General features: G+C 50.2%; 1 protein-coding gene across 8 annotated transcripts in view; it reads right to left on the reverse strand.

Moving 5' to 3' along the window:
• Window positions 1-21223, reverse strand: part of RALGPS1 (Ral GEF with PH domain and SH3 binding motif 1) — a gene marked incomplete at both ends in the record, with an annotated part of 184679 nt that overhangs the window by 154835 nt on the left and 8621 nt on the right. For 7 of the 8 annotated variants that reach the window (XM_084238996.1, XM_084238995.1, XM_084238994.1 and 4 more), the window contains one exon: window positions 19465-19515. The exons of the other annotated variant lie outside the window; for it this stretch is intronic. In XM_084238996.1, the coding sequence (XP_084095122.1) occupies window positions 19465-19515 (51 nt within the window). The remainder of the gene's footprint in view (window positions 1-19464; window positions 19516-21223) is intronic. 8 annotated transcript variants of the gene reach the window in all.

The following is a 21223-nucleotide window of genomic DNA, read 5'->3' on the forward strand; positions in this document are numbered from 1 at the left end:
ACCACTGGGGAGGCCCCCAAAAAAGAACATTTTACCAACTTAGTAATATCTATCTTAAAACCACAGGGAGAAACAGGTCAGGAATTTGAATTAGAATCACAAATAACAGGTGGTACAGCGTTTCTCAACTAGATTCCTGATCTGAACCACAGAAAATGATTTGAGTGACTTTCTTAATTCTCCTAAGAATAGCATGTTCAGTCCATACAATAGCCCTTCGGCCATAAGGCTTAATTCTCTCAGGGATCCTGGTTAAGAAAAGCCTATAAGCCACAGCCCGGCGCCGGCCAGCAGAATCTTAATGCGAACCAGACACTTTGAATTTTCTCATAGCCTTTTCAAAAAGAAAAAAAGGGTGAAATTAATTAACAATTAACTTTGTTTGACTCAATATATCAAGTGTTATCTTTCGACCTGAAATCAATATAAAGGATTGATTAAATGGTTTACCTTTTTTTGGTGCAAAGTCTTTGAAGCCTGACCTTTTTAACACCTACAGACACCTTGATTCAGAAAGCCACCTCCCACCACCCCACTGGACAGCACAGCTCCACCAACTGGGAGGCGCGACATTGAAACGTGAGGTGCACTTATTGAAAAAGAGGGGCAGGGGACAGAGAAGCCCCAACAGCGGGGCCAGGGCGAGGTGGGGGCCAAGTCGGACAGCTGAGACCAGAGAGCAGGGCCAGCCTGGGACACGCACAAGGAAGCCCTGACAGGTGGTGAAACCGCCCGTGACTGACCCAGGTTCTTTGGGATCCAGTTAACTCAAGGCCTGTCCCTACCACCACGCTCTCGCCCCCTCAAAGGGAGGTGGAGCTTGTTACAACGGGCCAGGTAGGGCCAGCTGCAGCTGTTGGAGGAACATGGGTGACAGATGGGGTGGAACTCATTCAAAAAGGATTGAGAGAGACAGAGTCACAGGCAGCTCACGCGGGCAAGTTGGAGTTCTTATGACCCCCCTAAGTCAGGAATCCTGGGTTCAGATCTCAGCCGTGCCCTGATCCCCTTGGGCCAGTCCTTTCCACTACAGGGGGTCGGTTTCCTATCTGTAAACTACGAAGCGCTGGATGATGTTTAAAATCCTCCCAGCCCCACTTCCGAGAGCAGAAGCAGCGGTCACGTGTCCGGCATTCTATAAAGACACTATTAAGTAAGACCTTCTCCCTGGAGACCGCAACCCTGCGGTGCTTTTCTTTCTGCAAGTGTTCCGAGGGGGGTGTATGAGAGGCCCAGGAGGGTGGGGGCTCCCGGGCGCCGTCCCACGGGGATGAAGTGGACATGACAATCTGGTGAGGCTGGAGACAGGAAGCAGCTGGGGGGAGGCAGCCTGGGGTAGATGGGGGCGGATAAGCAGGAAACACACAAGTGACCGGCACAAAGTCAGGTTCCAAAAAGAGGGAAGAGAGGAGAGAAGGGACACCGAAAGGGAGTGGAGAGAGGACGGCGAGGAAAGCGAGAGGGCAGGGGGAGAAGGCTTTCAGAAGCAGAGGGCTAAATCCCAGGGTGTGAGGTGGCCCCTGGCTGGGCTCCAGAACCCCCCAGGTGGGGAGGGATGGGAGGCCCCACTGTGGACCACGAGTATGCGGGGCGAGGGGTGGGGGGATGGAAAGTGAGAAGCGGCACACAAAAAACGCCCATGTTTTCCACGGCCCCCAAAAAGGCCGTGCCTGAAGATGAGCACATCGGGAGCAGACGCAGCCCTCGGGTCAGACCCAAAGAGGCAGCAGGGGCCACCTCACACCGGAGACCCATGGGGGGAGGCGGAGGCCCAAACCAAGGGGCCCTGAATCTCAGCAGCCAGGAAGTAAACACAGGGGGACATCCCCAGCCCCGAGGCTCTGCCCCAGGCTGGGGGGCCTCAGGGTCCTGTCCAGTGTGGCCCTTGCCAGGAGCTAGGCTAGCAATTCTTCTGACTTTATGCCCCTTAATCTTTTAACAGTGGTGCCCATCAGGAAGGGCGAGTATTACCCCCTCCCCCCACCCTTACACATAAGCAAGCAGACAACTAGCTTGCCTAAGGGCACGGAGCAAAAAAATGACAAACTGGAACTGAAACCCAGGCCAGCCGGACTCCAGAACCAGCTCTTCATTCTGTCTCCGGCCCCTGTTTACTCAGTAGCACCCCGCCAGTCCTCCCGAAGAGCCTCCTCTGTGCCAGGACACTGTGCAAGGCTCAGGGGGCAGAGCAGGGAAGGAGGCATTTGCTGTCCCGTGGATAAGACGCTAATTATGCTCGTGTCACACAGGGCCTAAGGACCGGGTCAGAGCGCCCTGAGAGTGCAGGCAGCCAGGTGTGGAGGGCAGGAGAGGGGCCTGGGGCAGAGGGTGCACCGCCAGGCAGGGGCAGAGCGCACCGGCCTGGGGGTAAATCCTGCCAGGAGGCCAGAGCATGAGAAGCAGAGAGGTGAGTGGGGAAGGCTGGAAGGAAGCTGGGGAGGAAGGGATGAGCCAGAGCTCCAGGGCTAGACACCACCATAAACGCTCTGAAGTGACTCAACGGTGTGGACAGAGATTTAACAACTGCTGGTGGATCACTGAGCAGGATGGGGCAGACATGGGTGGAGAGCTGCCCTCACTGAAGCTGAGTGGGGGACAAAAGGGCAGCCTGAGCTGGAAGGTGGGGGTGGGGGGCCCCGAGAGATGTGGAGGAAGGGGGGACAAGGTGCAGGGACTGACCAGCACCAGAGAATGTGGGGGAGGGGCCGTATTAACAGACGCCATGTTTCTAGCTGACCAGGTCGGCAGGTGAGCCGTTCCTGACATGGGAAACACAGCAGGATTCCGGGAAAGAAATGCAAGTTTGGTTCAGAACATGCCATGGTCGTGGGGTGAGGAGGGCTTCATGGGGTGAGGAGGGCTTATTGGGTGAGGAGGGCCTGTTCCACTTCTTGAAGGAAGCACAGTCCTGCCAGTGCCAACAGAACCAACTTCAGCAAGGCCCGGGCATGGCGTTGGAGGCCTCCACAGCGGGCCCACACTCCGCTCTGCTCCGCTGTTCGCAACGCCCTTCCCCACTCCTGTGCAAGCCACACTAACTGGCTCACTGTACAGGCGTTTCCTTCCCCGTCCTCACCCTGCTCTCTCCACTGAACGCCCTTTCTTCCCACCTTGTATCCGTCATACCAATCTTTCCAGGCAAACAGGACCCCTCCTGGCACCTGCCTACTGTCCCCAGTGAGAAGCACCAGCTCCCCCGGATAGCACTTAGTCTTCCCCTTTAGTGCGGCCCTTGTAGATATTTACAAATAGTTCTCGTCTTTTCCATCAGACGAGGTATTCTCCAGGCACCCGAGTGCCTGAAGCTCCGGCTGGGAGCCTTGCACATGGCCGGCGTGTGCTCCAGGACTGAACAATCAGCACAAGCTCCCCCCCCGCCCCCCCCATCCAAGCTGGCCCAGGAGCTTAGCCCAGGCAAGCCACAGGACAATCACTTGGAAGCCTTTCTCCTCTATTATGTTCAAATTACAATCCTCCCAGAGCCTCAGCCATCTGGCCCTGCACATCAGCCTCCTCCGGTCAGACTTCGAGGGCTGCCTAAACCTGACCTCAGTGTGTAGGCGGCTGAGCACACTCGGCTATGCTGACCACTGCCACATCACAGGGCAGCGGATGGGGCTCCCACCACCTCTCCCTCCCCTCGGGTTCACCCCGGGTCTGGAACAGGACAGTGGGGCGCTGCGCTGCAGGCAGGGCTGGCCTCAGCCTGAGCCCTGAGGCCCCAGGCCCAGGAGGAGGCATGTGGGGGCGGGGGTGGGGGGAAGCTCTGTAAAGTGGGGCAGCTTTGGGGAGAGTCAGGACGAATCCTGCTGCATGGGAAGCCTCTGGGCAAGGAATTAGAGAACTGGCCCACTCCAGTTTCTCCACAGCACGAGGGGGAAGGCGGAAGATGACAATTCACCTCAGGAGAAGGTTTCATCCAAGAGCCTCATATTTTCCACCAAAGGAAAAGCCACTTTACATCTAAAGATTCAAACTTCCAAGACCTACACTCAAGAGAAAGAAAGCATCGCTAGTCATAAACTAAAAGTTTACTTTCAACTTTCCTGCCCCGAGAGAGTCAGGGCCCCGAGCCCATCTCCCTAGCAGTTGGGCCCTGCCCGGTCCTCCGGTCTGGCCGGAAGGCAAACACACCGGCAGTGCGTAATGACAAGCAAACACTAATGAATTTCGGGCCATGTCTGGTGCTTACATTTATGGATCATAAAATCATCCGGTTTCTTCCCACCCTGTGCAGACCTGCCAGTGAGGCAACCCCAACTATTTACAGGCTGGAGGGGCTGCCAGGACCACTCTTGAAGACGGGGAGGGGGGCAGGACTGCCTATTAATACGCCTACTACACACAGACGCAGAGTATGCGCTGACACTCAGCCTAAATCTCCATGTGCAAAATCCCATTAAACACTATTTATTTTTTAAACATCTTGGGGTGGAAGAGCGTCCGCCTGTCTCAATTACATACAGATATAAATCTAGTCAGAATTATAAAAATGGCTTTTTAAATGCAGCCAGTTACAAATAAAGGATTTAAATATGCAATTAGACTTTTCCAGTTAGATATATAATTTGTCTAACACATCTCTACTGAAGCCTAAGCATCTAGAGAAAGGGTATTTCCATAAAAAACAGGTTCTCGGTCTGGGCACACCACACATCCCCAGCCACCAGGGCAATCCCTCATTGCCAGTCCAAGGCAGAGTCTTGGTCTTGGTCCTGGTCACACTGCCATGGCCACCCAGGGGGAAGTGACCCGGGACTCCTTCCACCCCAGAGAAGGCCGGGGGTGGGGGGGGGCGCCTCCACAGAACCCAAAAGGCCCAGGATGGCGACTGGCTGTCTGGGCTCCTCCAGAGACCACTTCTATGCCTCTGGAGCCACACTTCAGAGACCGCAGCAAGGATTACTAATAAGCAGAATGGGCCCTACAAAAGAGATCTTTCTTAAACATGTAAAGCTCAACTCCTAATGGCCAAGTGTCCCCACAGCTGACCCAGGCTGTCTCAACATGAACGATGCAGGGCTCATTAATTTTCATTCACCCAACTCCTCCCATGGTCCCCACCTCTACCTTCTCAGGCTCCATCCCAAAGCCTGCACAGCATGACCTCGAAAGGCATGATGGGAGCAGATGTGGATGCAGAGCAGGAAGGCTCAGGACAGCTCAGGACCAGAGGACATGGAAGGGTACTTGCCTTGCATTACTCAAAATTGGGGAGTATCCCCCCAGCTCTTGACGATTGCAACTTCTCTGGGAACATCACAGGGGTGGAAGCCAGGTAGCCACCTTGAATGCTGTGAACCTGACCCCCAATATGCCATTAATAATTCCCAGTGTATAGATTTAAAACCCAGATGGGAGAGAACAGAATCATCCCGCAGGCCTTAGGGGCCCTGGGCTCCCTGTCGCCAAGAAGTCACGGGAGCTGACAGGTGGCTGAGAAGGAGAGATAAGGAAGGATGGGAAGAGAGATGCAAGACCTGCCTGTCCAGAGTCCAACTTCCTCTACTTCCAGGTTCCGGGAGCCGACTGGGAGATAAAAGAAAATGTATACATTGACTCTGCCCTGATTGCGGGCACACTGTGTTTGGGACACTTCAGAGCCCCTGAAGCTCGTGTCAATTTCTAAAGTAGTAAGAACACTATTAATTTCACTTGGGGTGGGATTCCAGATGGAGACTGCATGACAGACAGAACAACCCATGGCTGTCTTGGAATTTCAGCAGAGGGGCTGGAACAGTGAATGGGTGACTATGTCTACACGAGGGACCCCAACAGGAGGAGGATTGCAAGCTTCCAGGTGGGTGAACGCTGTCCATGCTGGGAGAGTAACCCACCCGGCTCCCCAGGGACAGAAGCCCCTGCACTTAAGACCCTCCCAGGACTCCACACGCATCTCTTCATCTGGCTGTTCATCTGCATCCTCTATCATTTCTTCGGAAAAAACCTGGGAAACATAAGTGCTTCCCCCAAGTCCTGTGAGCTGCACTAGAAAAGTAATCAAGCCAGAGAAGGGGTGTGGCAACACCCAGTGTGTAGCCAAATCAGAAGTTGTGGGTAACCTGAGAACCTACTACCTGCAACTGGACGCTAGACAGACTGAAGTGGGACGTGAGCCCTTAACTGTGGGGTTTGACATTATTGCCAAGTAGACAGAACTAGGACATCCACCTGCTGTTGCTGAAGTACTTAGTGTAGGGAGAAACTTCCACACATTTGGTGACAGAAGTGTCCCAAATGCAGTGTAGACATTTGTGTGAATAGAGGGGATTCATGGGAAAGAGCTGGGTTTTTTTCCCTACACAAGAGGTAGAAAACTAACTTTTCCTGTAAGCGGCCCATCAGGCTGACAGCAAACTCCATCCCCACCTTTTTTTTCGGTCCAGAGGCTTCAGTTGTTTTCTGCTTCTTCATCCAGAAAACCTCCTGACTCACCTGGTCTCCCAGGTTCTGTTCTCACAGGCTGTCAGCCTGGGTGGCCACAAGGACAGGCAAGGAAGGGAAGGCCTGACAAAGGCCAAGGCTGGGAAGTTTCTCTCTTGGGACACAAATCAAACAGGGCCCCACCAGGTGTTTAGTTCCCAGCTACACCCCCCACCCCCACCCCAGTGTCCCAACCCAGGGACACTTTGACCTCTCAGGAGTCTCCAGAAGCAAAATAGGGCACCTTTACAAGCCTGGGAGTTCTCCCAAAGAAGCCAGGCCAGCAGCTTCTGAGAAACAAGAATTCTGCCTGAGGGCTTATGCAGATGCACAGAATAAACCTCTTAAACCCCCAGATTTAAATCCGCTGAAAGGGTTTTCTATTCCTAGGCCTGCTCTGGCACTGGGCATCTCGGGTGGTGTCTCACAGGCAGCTCAGTTCAACACACACAAAGCCAAACTCTCCCCACCCACTGCCACCAGGCAGTCACCCACTGCCGGCTCTCTGCAGCATGACCCGCCACGCAGTCTTGAAGCACAGCAACTTTTTATTCATCGAGTCACTGAAGATCTACTGAGCAGACACGACGTGCTCAGACCAACACCAAGCATTTCACAAAGACACAAAGACCTCCGGTTTCACAGTCCTCAGACCTAATGATAGCAACGGCTCCTCCCTAGTAGAACCCTGAGTATGTGAGATTTGCACACATTTTATCTTAGCACTAAATTTAAATGAAAAATCTTTTCAGACATTATTTCTACCTTATTTTTTCAAGTAAAGGGAAAAATCACCGCCACCTTCTTGAGAAGAACCAACTAAAGAGAGCGGCCGTGAGCTGTGCTGGTGCGGTCTGGCCCAAGAGGTGGTGGCCAGGCTTTGACACAGGACCGGGAGCTGGACCACCAGAGTTTGAACCTGAATGCACCACTAACCAGTCCTTGGACCCTGGACAGACTGAGACCTCACCGACCTCAGTCTTTTCTCTTGAAAACGAGGAGAGTAAAGGCATCTGCTCGGTGACAGCTGGGAAGACTCAGCAGACCAACTCATGGGAAATTCACGTGGAACACACAATGAACATGCGATAAATACACCTCAAATGATTATCATCACTACTGAACATAAAGCCGGAGCTGTGAAACACACCTCTTGATCTCGTAAAGGCCCGACTCCCACCAGAAGTCGCCACCCACATAGCCCGCCGTTGGGAGACTCAAGTGTCAGATGTGGGGGTCAGCACCCTTCTCCAAGAGCTTTCCAGCTGAGTCCACATCCATCATTTCCTTTTTTCTCAAGCTGCCAGGGAAAGCAATAATGTCAAGGTCTTCTTCACTAATGGGTGTCCCCAAGACAGGATGTAAACCCAAACTCCCTCTGCGTGTTTCCCTAAGCAAAGAGCAGTGCTCCCAGACATCTCTAGGCTTCTGCCACAGAGGACGCCTTAGCATGACAGGGCACTCTGGGCTGTGCAAGCATTTCTCCCTCCTGCAGGAAGTTTGCAATGTGGCCAGTCCAGTCTCCTCATGTAGAGGGCAGCATGGTCCATTTGCCCATTTTTTCAGAAATGTCTATAACAGTGAATTGAAAGATTTACCTTGTTCACCAATAATATCTGGTGAATAAGGCAGGCCATGAATGAATTCCTCTCGCTCTGCTTTCCCTTACTTTCAAAGAAAAGAAGAACTTCAGTCTGCAGCTGAGTTAAGTTCTTCAAGACCTGTGAAGTCCTTCATGACTTGGAGGGCCAGGAGACTCCCGGGCAGTCCGAGCGCTTTACGTGCTGCTCCACTTCACAGCAAAATCCTCTGGGAGGCAGCAACTCAAGGCCCCAGCTCTGGGGAAACTGCAGTAAGGCCCAGACACAGTGGCATGTGGACCTTCTTGCTTCATCAATGCTGGAAAACCAGGTGTGTTGCCAAACAAAGCAGATGCTTCATCTGTGCACAGAGGGCCTGACGTTCCTTTCAGTCAACATCTCGGTTGGTACAAAACTGTTCAGCATTTGGAAGACTTGCAAGTTTCCCAAAGAGGTGCGCAATATAAGGATTCTGCTTGGATGCTGACACCATGCAGGTAATGGGCGCCGACAGGAGTTGGTTGCACTGACACCGTATCAGCAGTCTGTGCAAAGAATTGCAAAGAAAACGGCTCAGCTGCCAGCTCTTCCATGCCCTGCTTCAGAACGGAAGACAGGGCAGCTACTCCAGCAACAGCATCATCTGACACAGGAGCTGCTTTAATCGCCTTCCTCCGCTCTGAGCCACAGCTCAGCTCAGTCATGTCCAAGTTACATGGCCATGCCACATTCTCTCCTGTCAGAGTGGCTTCTTTCACCTGGCAATACAATAAGTGATTTTCAAGGGTATTTCAAAACAAGGCTTTTGTACTGGGATAAATCCAAGTTTGGAGAAATTTCCAGCCTTTCCAAGTCAAGTCTCCTTTCCCCAATATGGCCCCTTCTCCCCTGTGAATCTGCAGGAGGTAGGTTCTCCTCCCCCATGAAGCTGTCAGGGGAAGCATCCCATCACTGCAGCCTGAACACCTGGCTGGGAGAGTAAGACGTAAGATTACGGAAGTGTCATCACATGCTTTCCATCTGACATTTCCTGACTTGGCTGGGACCCACGCAGGCATTGAAGTGAGGGTGGATGCCGTCAGAAAGCTACAGGCCTTTCAAGGAACAGAGCCGGCAACAAAGCAGTGACGTCCTACACGCTTCTGTTGTAGAATTATAATGTGATTTGAGAAAAGTAACTTTTCCACAAAAGAGCGTTTCCCCAAAAAAGAATCTTTTGATTCTGTCTATGACAAAGCAACCAACATCAGGTTACCTGTAACAAGTGGATAAAGCAACAAGAACAAAGACCTAGTTGGCTATTTGAAGATGCTAGAGAGCAGCCAAAATGCGAGGGCCTGAGGCCCTAGAGAGAAGGGGGTGCATCGAGGTGGAGTCTGAGTTCTCTGCTGTTGGGTCCTCGACGACACCAAGTGCTGGCAAAGGTGCAGAACAACTACACTCCCACACACTGCCCGGAGGAATGTAAATTGGTGCATCCACTTCTGAAAATAGTTGGGCAGCATCTATTTAGCTGAACATACATATTTCTTGTGGCCCTGCTGCTCCTCCCTGGATATTACTACTCAAGAGAAGTGAGTGTTTGTGTCCAACAAAAGACACATTCAAGGATGTTGACGGCAGCCTTATTCAAAATAGCCCAAACTGGAAACAACCAGCATATCCATCAACATTGGGAAGGATAAATAAAATATGATCTGTTCCTACAATGAATGGGATATTGTACAGAAGTAAAAAGGAATAAAATTCTGCCACACACAAACACATGATGAATCTCATGGATGTGATGTTCAGTGAAAATGGTCAGATAGAAGCACGTACAATGTGAGGCCATTTCTATAAAGTTCAAAAAGAGAAAAAGCTACCATAAGTGGTAGAAATGAGGCTTCTGGGTTGTTGGTGTGTTCCAGATCTTGATCAGGTGCATGGTCTGTTTATTTTGTAAAAATGTATTGAGTTGTACCTTTAATATTTCTGCAATTTATTATACTTTTAAAACTCTCTTTAAAAAAAACAGACTTCAATGGATAATTGTTTAATGCAAATGCAGTGGTACAATGTGATGTGGAGATTATTATACATATAGAAATAAAATGGATGTCAACAATGTTACAAAAAGGGAAAGAGGTAAATAGAAACCCACTGTTATAAATTTCTTAACAATATACATAAAATTATATATTATCACTTAAAAGTAAACAGAAATATGCAACTTGTGTCTGGAGAGAGAGAGAGAGACCTGTAAGACTGAGCCCTCAACCTGTGGAATCCGATGCTATCTGTAGGTAGATAGTGTAAGAGCTGATGTGAATTAAGGAACAGCCAGCTGGTGCTAGAGAATTGACTGGGTGTGGAGAAAGACACATGCACAAACACACACCCTAGAATTGGTCCTCCACAGTAAAAATGGGCGCAGAATCCTGATCGGAACCTTTAGCTATGAATGTAAAACTTCTATAAAAAATAGTCTATTTAAAATGACTGGATCAAGAAGATGTGGCACATATACACCATGGAATATTACTCAGCATTCAAAAAAGATAAACACATGCAATTTGCAGCAACATGGATGGCGCTGGAAGGGATCATGCTCAGCGAAATAAGCCAGAAAGAAAAAGAAAAATACCGGATGGTCTCACTCATAGCAGGAATCTAGAAAACTTAAATAAGGAACCAGGAAAATGAATAACTATAAGAAAGTGAAAATCAAAATCAACAAAAAACTATGAACCAGAGACACTCTATGGGGAGTGGGGGGCGGGGAGGGTGAGGGATTGGGGTCAAAATAAGGGGATTGCAATTGTATGGGGAATATAAAAATACAATTTATTTTTAAAAAATAGTCTATTTAAAAAGAAAAAAACAAAAATAAAAAGCTTTTCACAAAGAAAACTCCAGGGCCAGGTGGCTCGGCTGATAAAATTTACGAAATATTTAAGAAAAATGAATCATACCAATTCTATAAAAACTCCTCTATAAAACTGAAAAGGAAGGACTGCTTCCCAATTCAGTCTATAAAGTCAGTATTACATTGATACCCAAACCAAAAAAAGTCTTTATAAAGAAAAGAAAAACATATGCCAATACCCCTCATCATGTACGAGGCAAAATTTCTAACAAAATTTTAGCAAATCAAATTCAACAACATACAAAAGACTTCTATAGTGTGACCAAAATGGGGTTTTATCACAGGAATGTAAGGTTGGCTTAACATTCCAAAAATCAATGTCATTCTCTAGAGCAACAGATTGAAGAAGAAAAACCATATGGTTATCTCAAGAGATGCAAGAAAAGCATTTGGTAAAACCCAATATCCACTCCAGATAAAAATTCTTAGCAATTTAGGATTAGAAGGGGACTTCCTAAGCCGATAAAAGGCAGCTCACATTCATTCTTTCCAGTAGGAGATCATGTTTCCTCTTAAGATCGAGGATAGGTGTTGTCACCACTTATACTCAACAGTGGGTTAAAGGCCGTACTGGTGAAAAGGGCAAGAAAAAGAAATGAAAGCATCTAGTTTAGAAAGAAAGAAAGAAGTAGACCATTATCACCCTCAGAGACACCCTCACCTGTGCAAAAAATCCTGTGGGATCTACAAAACAGTTTAGCAAAGGTATAAGGTGCAAATTTGATTTATAAAAATCACTCATATTTCTATAAACTAGTAATGAGCAACTGGAATTTAACTTAAATAACATTTACAACAGCTTAGAAAGTGAAATACTTCTACTTACTATTTCTTAGTAAGAAATACTCATCAAAAGGTGAGTAAGACCTATAGGTGGAAAATTACATAACATTTCTGAATTAAAGAAAACCTAAATACATGGAGATAAACACTGTTGTGTTCAGATGACTCACTGTGTTAAGATATCAATCCTCCCAAATTGATTTCCAAGATTCAATGCAGTCACAGCAACATCTTAGCACACTTCAAAAATTAAAGAAACAAACAAACAAAACCTTAATCTGATTTTTAAGCCCTCATGGAAATGTGAAGGACTAGAATGGCCAAAACCATCTGAAGTAGGACCAATTTGAAGGACTTGCACTATCTGATTTCGAGGAGAGTGAGGAGCAGGGAGGGAATGGCACGGCACGAGGAAACGATGCAGGTGACCGACGTGTTTCCGACCTTGATTTGACGATGCTTTCACAGGAATAGTCTTATATCAAATTGTTGACTTTAGCACACACAGCTTATTCTGGATCAACTATGGCTCAAAAAGTTGAAAAAAAATCTCATACAGCCCTCATGTCCCGGTTTTGAGGTAGCCACATTATCATCTCCGTTTTCAGACATGGAAACAGGGAAAGAGATTAAATAACTTGAACAGTCACACAGATACAAACCTAGGTCCTTCTCTCTTCAGGGTCCAGCCAATGCTCTTCTATCCGCCTTTCATTCATTCAACAAGGACTGACAGGTATGGCTGGCTGCATGCTGGGCCGCTGTGGTTGGGTCAGGGACAGCAGGGACAGACGAGGCCCCACCCTCAGCACTGCTGGCCCCGGCCCTGCTAAGCCTGACATGATAGCAGTCTTTTGCTCCTCTATTACATCCCTGACTTCTTCCGAAAGAGAAGACATGACTTCCGAGTTCCTGCCATGCGCCAGGCTGTCTGCCTGGACGAATTCCATCAATCCTCACAACACTGGGAGGTGGGCATCGTGCCCACTTTACAGATAAGGAAATGGAGGCACGGGGAGGGGAAGGGACTTGCCTCGGAAGCCTCTGTTCTCCCATCTCACTGAACTATCCAGAACCACACAGTTGCTTCTGCAACAAGAGTCCAAACCAACCCTGTTTTCCTTGCAGACAAAATCAGGACCAGGCGCCAAGTCCCCACGGACATAAACAGCTGTTCACCAAAGGTTCTGTTTTGTGTTATTAACTCATTTAAAAGGAAATTTGGTTTCTAACCAGCACTAATGTCATATCCACACTCAAGAACGGAGCAAAAATGAGTCTGGAAGTTGCAAGTGTTAGCTTCCCTGGATCAAACGTGCGCTGGCCGGGGTCTCCCCCGCCGCTGTCCCGCCTTCAGGCAGGGCTTTCTGGGGTGCAGAGAGGGACTCCAGCCTCCCTTTGTCTCCATCATGAACGGGCCGGGAGGCCTCCTCCACTCCGTCACCACCGAGACGGGCAATCCTGCGGCGGACAGAGCAGTTACTAGGAAACAGGAAGCAAAGAACAAACGCAGACTGGGAGCCGTGGGGGACAAGAGGCAGCTGTTCGGCTTCTGGTGCGAACGGGCCAGCATGCTGAGGAGCCTGACACTGGCCTGTCCTTTCCCGCCATGGCCCCAAGTAGAGGGCACCCCCTAATACCAACTTCAGTTCTTTGAACAAAGGGAGGCAATACAGAGGTCAAGAGAAGTCAACCGGGTCTTAGCATCATCACCACTAAATGTATCCTAAGTGTATAATAAATACCGTCAGGCACCGCACTAGGTCACGCACTAGGTCACGGGGTGCAGGCTAAGCTGTTCCAGGCGATCCCTGTGTTCATGAGTGTGTAATCCAGGAGGGAGACAGAGTTGAAACAATTACACTTTCAGTCATGGTATCTGGCACATGGTGAAAAGCGCTCTACAAAAAAGGCAGGACATGGTGGGGTGAGGGGGACCACGAGGGGATCCTGCACTTTCCTGCGATCTGCTCACTGCACCCCCTGGGGGTGAGGGGAGGAGTCACCTATGAGGAGCAGGAGAAGTGCATTCCCTGCCGGCAGGGCGCCTGGCACAGTGCTCCCGGGCAGCATGGCGCTTTGGGCCGGGCTAGGGCTGTGGGGCGCTGCTGGTCCACTGCACAGGGCCTGGCAGGCCGGTAAAGGAGCCAGGTCTGCACCCGAGGGGCAGTGGGTGCCTCGGAGGGCTCCAAGCAGGGCAGGGCAGGGCCACATTCAGACTCTGACTGCAAAGAGCAGCTTGGAGCAGTGTTTGAGGTGGGAGAGGTGAGGACAGGGGCAAGGCTAGGCCAGCCTGGGAAGGGAAATGGTCTGAGAAAACTGCCCAGCGAGTGACCCGATGAGGTTTTATGATGTCAGTGAAACCAATCTCCTCTTTACAAATAACTGCTTACTGGCAACACAATTCCCTTCTCCCAGAGCCAAACACTGGGATTCCAAGGAGCAGCAAAGACACACAGGGTTTGTCCGACATCCAGCACTGACCTCGGCTTTCTGGAATGCCCGCTTCTTCAGAGCAGGCGGTCAGCATCCAGACAAAAGGCCAGAGGGCCAAGTTCCTGAAGCCACAAGCAGTACCTCCCCTGAACTGCAACGTGTCACATGGCCCAAAAGGAAACCGTCCTGGGGGAGGGATCCTTCCACTCCTGTAAGCCTGTCTGGCTGTCTCCCCACTTGGGGTCCACTGAGCCCCCAAGACACCATGGTTATGTCTTCATCTGGACCTCAGCCCGCCTACCTCCAGGGACATGGATGTGAACCCAGGTCTGAAGGCCCCAGTGCAGAGCCCTTCCCACTGTGGGCCTCCTTGTGGCGGCTCGCTGTCATGCAGGCTTTGTGGAATGTCCTATCTCTGAGGCACAGAGGCCGCTCGAACTAGGCACAGGTGAGAAATAACAGCCACAGTTAGTGGGAACTTAGCACGTCCATCCACAGTAAAAACTCTGATTTCCCACAGTTTATATGTGAGGAAATTAAAGCAGAAAGAGAAGGGGTAACTGAAAAAGTCAGGGCTAGGGAGGGTGAAGGTGGGACATGGCCTGTGTGGTCAGGCCGGCCCCGCACTCTGCCACTCGCACTGCGGGGATACTGGGCAGGGCAGCTCAGCTCATTTCAGCATATTCTACAGACAGCAGCCCCCCTTGATGCTGCTCCACCTGGACACCAACAACAAAAACAGTTAACCTGGCCTCTGAGGAACCAGTGGGCCTTCAATGCCATGGGCTGGGAGACACACAGGGACAGACCGGGTAGGAAGCCGGTGGGGACAGAGTGCCCTCCTGTAAGTGTTGCCCCCGGCAGAACTCCTCTGCCATGCAGCCATGCCCTGGGCCGTCCTGCCGCCAGGAATCCACCCAGTCCTTGCCGTCCAATGGCCACGGTGGCAAGGGGTTAGGCTGCGGCTTGTAAGTTGCACACAGCTGTGAGCTTTAGGCCGCAAAGCTGTTTCTGCATCGACTCGCCAACTGTTGATAAAACTGGTCCCATGTCACAGTCACTGGCAATGGGGCAGCTATGGTCCCATACATGCTCACTTCCATTCTCCTTGCTCTCTGCCAATCCTTATCGCTTCTGTCTAGCTTCGTTGACACCCTGAGACCATGTTCTTGAGGTCTGTCCCCCTCGCAGCAATGAGCAGAAGTCATGACCAGCGACAGATAACATTTGGCATTTGAAAATGCCAATCTTCAAAAGGCTGAGCTCACCAGGCAAAACCTTGCACTGTGGGAAGCAGCTACGCCACGCCCGGGCACCCTGGTACAATGTCCCCTCTGTCGGAAAGCCTCTCTCAGCCATGTACCCCACATGGAGAACGCTCTGCCTGGCACCTCCCTCTCTTCAGCATCGTTCCTTCTGCACTCAGTCAACAGCTAGTGAGTGTGGAATACGTCCCAGGCACTGGGGTGACTCCGGAGCCTCAGGAGGCAGACCTGCAGAAGCAAGTGAGTGAAGCCCTCTCTTTTTTGGCCTGGTGCTTCCAAAGACTTTGGGGGCCAGCCTAGGAGGGAGGCCCACCTGGTGCATGAGTGGTCGGGACTGAATATAAGAAAAGGAACTGAAAACAAACAACTGCAAAGAAATGTTCAACTTTGGCCAGCAGTCTGCTGTAGTAATGCTGATGCTATTCAAAATTTTAATAGGCTGATGCAAAAAATTAAGTATTTCATGTTGTTGGACACCAAAACTAAAAATACATATACATAATTCAAGGAGTTAACAACGCTGTAACATTAGATGTGGATCAGAAAGGATGATATTATATTAGGTTTCTACAAGATGATGTGGTGTAACAAGAGCCCTCAGTCTCAGGCTCACCACAATGAGCTTGCTCACTGCCCTGTAACAGTGACCACAGTCCCACTGATCCCTGGGGGCTTATGGGGCTGAACCAGGTCGGGCTGGAACTCAGCCTTTGGGTGAGGCTGAGGTCATCCATCATAGCCTCATTTTGGGACTAGGGGTAAATGAGCAAGAGCTACCGGCACATCAAGAGGGCGGCCAGAAGCTGGTCACACCTCTTGCCCCCTCCTGCTTCTGTCACCTCAGCCCAGGTCACCAGGCCAAGTACTAACTGCCAAGGCACAGTGTGTTGGCACCTTGGACACAGGTCTTCCAGCCCCTGCCAGCCAACAACACGAGGGCAACCTCCAGAGAGACCCTCGGCCAAGACAACCCAGGTAAGCATTTCTGGGTTCTTCACCACAGAAATTATGGAGACAATGTTTATTGTTTTAAGCTGCTAAGTTTTAGGGTAAATTGTTACACACAGAGGACTAATTCAGTGACCAAAGAGCAAGTGCTGGTACTTAATATATCTGACCTTCAGTTTTCTCATATATAAATAGAGATAATATCAGGAGGTGTGTCATAAGGTAACTGCAAGGATTAAGTGAGTTCCCGAATTTAAGAACCCCGTCTTGAATCTGTACACAGTAAGTGCCCAGGAAAATGGGGACAGCTCAGGCTATAACCACAACCTGCATCCATTTCCAAGCCCTTGCCTGGGCAGGGAGCCAGTGGGTGTTCAAGGCAAGCTCTGGGGGGGTGGGGGGCTGGTGACATAGCAAGGACACACAGGCAAAGGTCTGAGTGGGTACGGTGAGCAGCCCACTGCAGGGCCCCAGATCCGAGGACTCTGATGGCTGTGAAGGCAGCAGAAGCTTTGTGTTCAAATCTTTCCCATCTGCGATCAGGGCAAGTCTCCTTGGCCATCCCCTCTATGCATGCTAATCCCGCTACCTGGAACATTGTTCTTCCAGGATCACCCCTAATAACATGCAAAAGCTCCAGGGGTCACTCTAACTCCTCATTGCCTGCTCAGAGTCTTTATGATGTCCCGAGGCAGGACTCAGAGCCCTCGAAGGCTTCTCTCCATCCATCTACTTGCCCCAGCGCCTTCATTAACAAGCACACAGCCAACACATCAGACCCAAGAGGGAGAATGAGATTTGAGAAAGGGCTAGAAAAATGACCAATTAGTAGAAGGGACTGATGCCTTCCAGGGAGACCCCAGAAGTTCAAATCCATATCCGACTCCAACTAGCACCAATGCCCCCATTGTAGAGGATCTGACAGGACTAGAGAGGACTCACAGGCTGTATTTAGGGGGTTCTCCAGACTCCTGGAAACAATTAGCTTTGACTCCTCACCCTGCTTCAGAATCACCTGATACATTTTGACAAAGCGGATTAGACTGATCCTAGACCCCAAACCAGTGACTCAGATGCAATGGTCTAGGGTAAAATCTGGGCAGCCCCTGCCCAGGCAGTTCTGATGTGCAGCCAGGGTGGAGGAGCACCACTCCAAGCAGGATCCTGAAAGCAAAGCACCTCCACTTGACATCCTGTCACTGCCTGAAAGCAGCCATGCAGTGGAGGGACACCCCCAGACTTAGTGCCCCGGGAGAGTCAGCCTGTGCCTGGCTGTGCCCGGCAGACCTCCTCCTGCCCAACCCACCATCAGGCTGGGTCAGCATCCCAGTGCCCCAGGCACACACAGCTTCAGGTTCAGACGGAGGATAAAGATGCAAATACCCAAACTGCTCCTGGTCAAAGCTAAGCCAGGGGCACGCTCAGAAACAGCATCAGCTGAGAACTAAAGGCAACAATCACACAACTACTCCCCTGAGAGGCTCCAAGAGGTAGTGAGTTTCTTTTTTAAAATGAGGAAGAATGGGTATTCCACATTGGAAGAGAACAGAGTGCAAGGGAGCCAATTCAAAAAAGCAAAGTGGGGCCCCCCTGGTGGCGCAGTGGTTGAGCACCACGCTGTGAAGCTGTCCACAGCCTCTGCAGCGCCGGTTCAATTCCCTGCCACAAGGGAGAATCCCACATGGTACAGCAGACCTCTCCTGCCTCGCCCGCTGCTCCCCTCAGCAGTGTCTTCACTCCACCTGCCTGTTCTGCTCCCTGCTCTGACTCTGGTGAATTCTCTCACCCTCCCGTGCTTCTGACTTGTACCCCAGTTCTCGTATAAAATAAATAAATAAATCTTTTAAAATAAATAAATCTTAAAAAAAAAAAAAAGCAAAGTACTGCTCCTCAAAACAGTAAACCCAACACATCCACACACGCGCAAACACCATCACACTCACAACGCTGATGTAAATAAATCTCACCACATCTTCACACAAGTCCTGGGCACAGCTACCAATACCAGATTTCTCCTACTTAGCTGAAGGTTCTATTCCAGCTCTCGGAAGGCCTGGATATTGTCTGGCTTTCTATAAAAAATAGGTTGTTTTATTCAAAGTGTCAACAGCGACGATACTGTAAGGGAGGGCATTAGGTTAAAAGCACTCCAGAACTCACATCATGGTGAGAGCAGACACCGTTTGACATACCTCCCAACCTCCACCCCTCTTCTCTGCACCCCACTCACAGGGCTGGTCCCCTCAGCTGTGCATGGTCCCCCAGCCACACGCTCCTGGCCTCAGATGCCGGGACCAGGGCAGGACACGTGACATGCTGGGCTGAAGGACGGGTTGCTGGTCTCCATCCAGAACAGTGGCTTAAATGGGGATCAGCGGTTGGACCACACAGGCAGACAGGCAAGGAGGCAGAGAGAGGGGGAGAGAAAAGCAGAGGCAAGTGTCCCGGCCCTGAACCCCCTGCCCACAGATTCTGTGAAGTGCCCCTTTATCCTCAAAATTAATCCCTCTTCTGCCTGTTCAGCCCCTTTGAAAATGGATTTCTCTTACTTCCTAACAAAAAAACAACCTTGACCGAAACAACCGTGAAACCTCATTATCAACAAGTTACTAAACATTTCCAGGAAATTTTTCTTTAAAGCCCAAAATCAACTTTTCTCTTTCTTGACTATGCCGTGCATTTCAAGTAAATATGTGCTTTGCTGTGGCAACTGGCTTCCAAAGTCGGAAGGTAAGCAGCCCCCAGCACCTAGGGTCAACAAAGAGCGAGCTCTCTGGGAAAACCTTCCCTCACCCCTCTTCTTGACAGTGAGCATTATCACAGGAGGACCCCGGGGGAGGCGCAAGTGTGCAGGGCCTGGCTCAGGCCTGGAGGCTGGGCTGCCCCCGGGCCCCGGCCCTGCCAGCGTGGGCCAGGCGCCGTGACGTTCTCTGATGAACCAACAGCTGGCTCCGCGCACGAGCACGTGGAGAAGGGAAAGGCCCTGCGTGCTCTCCTTAATGGGCGTGTAAATCAGTAATGCGTGTTTATAGACTTCAAGAGAGAAACGCTGGCAGTGGCTGAGCAGACACTCTTCCCAGCCTCGGCCTCAGAGGGAGAGGGTAAAGGACAAGGTACAGACCTCCGGCTGGATGGCTTTAAACACGGGTATGTCCATGAGCGTGATCTGGCTCTGCAACAGAGGAGAAGCAGGGTTAGAAGGTGCACAAGCCGGACAGAGTAACAACACATTCTTTAAAGCTGTATTTCCCCCCGGAAATAAAAATCAAGATAGAATAGAGTAGAAAATTGGTTCGCTTTCGAAAATGCCTCTCGTAAATCCTGATCCACATCTTTCCTTCTTGGGTATAAGGTGAACCTCCAATTTAAGAATTGGCGATCGCCGTCTCGGAGGTGGTCCTGGGAACGAGGGGACCCCTCTCAGTAGGGATATTTTTATACTATTTGAGTGTTTATGTCAAGCATGAATTACTTGTGTCATTTTAAAAAGGTTTAAACACAACATAAAAAATTAGAATGCTAAACTATCTATTACTCTAAATTTAAATTTCTTTTAGTTGTGGCTTATAGAGATTGTGTATTTTCTCCTGAAGTCTGTGCCTCCTCTAAATTACACGGTGGAGGACTATTCACACTGCATCCCCAGGCCAGCGGTGGCCCACCAACTGCTTACACGGCCAGCCCACAGCGAGATAAGTACAGACGTGGAGAGCACGCATTTGGAAACTTTTATAGCAAATGGCCATGACGTTTTTATTGTTTTTGAAAGGTTGGAACTGAAAGGCACTGCTCCTTCACCACAGCGAACTTGAGACGCGCCAATGTTTTACTAGAGAAAAATACAGAGGAAAAGGCTGCTCCCGTTGTTAAAAAGTGCATTTGGCGACAGTAGGAGAAGCATCAGCGCTGGCAGGTTGGCAGACCAGGCTAGAGCTGACGGCACATGACCCAGCCGCCTCCACCTGGCCTGCCCGGTGTCAGTTAACCGACCCTCTGCAGCAGGCCGGAGCAAGGAGAGCTGAGGGCCTTTTGTGTGGCCGCCGCGTGAGAAGGCACCGTCACCTGGACACAGGTCACCTGGAAGAATGTGGCGAGTGGGGCACACGTGGGCACTGGAATCCTTGAGGCATCGGGCTTCTGGACACAGTGGCTTAACAGCAACATTGTCTTTGACACGTGACCTAAGCTCTCCCAGTCTCAGATGCCGCATCTAGGAAATGGTGAGAATACTTCCCATCTTAAAGGGTCTTTGTGAAAATTCAAGATGAGAAGTACAGAGTACCTGGTACGTGGCAGACGCACTCTATCGATATTTACACACACACCCCACACACAGGCATTTATCTGTGTGTGTTTCAGCACAAGAGAAGTCACATACAAGGGCTCATGCCCTGACTGCCACACAAGCTAGGAAATAAGGAACCATAATTATTCGAAAGTCCATGTATCAATGTTCCTCCAGAGAATACTTAAAGGATGCTCTGACATTGGGCCAGCAAATACCAACTTTAAAAAAAGTCTCATGTCACAAATCCACTGGAGAAAAATGGCAATACATGGTATGTCATGGTATATCAACTGTGACCACAATCAGGGGCTTGGATGCGGAACGGTGGTCGGTCACCTCTTGGCACAATTTAAAGCTGGCCCAAGGCTACTGGATTCCCGAGAAACACAGGACAAGGCCAAAGCAGCAAAGGGAAGTGAGTGGTGGCTTCGGCGGACAGCCTCTGTCTCCTCCAAGGGGCTGGTGCTCTTTGTGGGCACAGAGGAGTCTTTGGCGAAGCTTGGCAGACGGTGGCATCAGAAATAGAGCAGCATGGGAATCCAAGCTCTACTACCTCCGGTTCCACCCACTGGGGCACTGACGTCAGCACAAT

Source organism: Talpa europaea (assembly GCF_964194135.1).
Source record: "Talpa europaea genome assembly, chromosome: 7".
Taxonomy (NCBI): domain Eukaryota; kingdom Metazoa; phylum Chordata; class Mammalia; order Eulipotyphla; family Talpidae; genus Talpa; species Talpa europaea.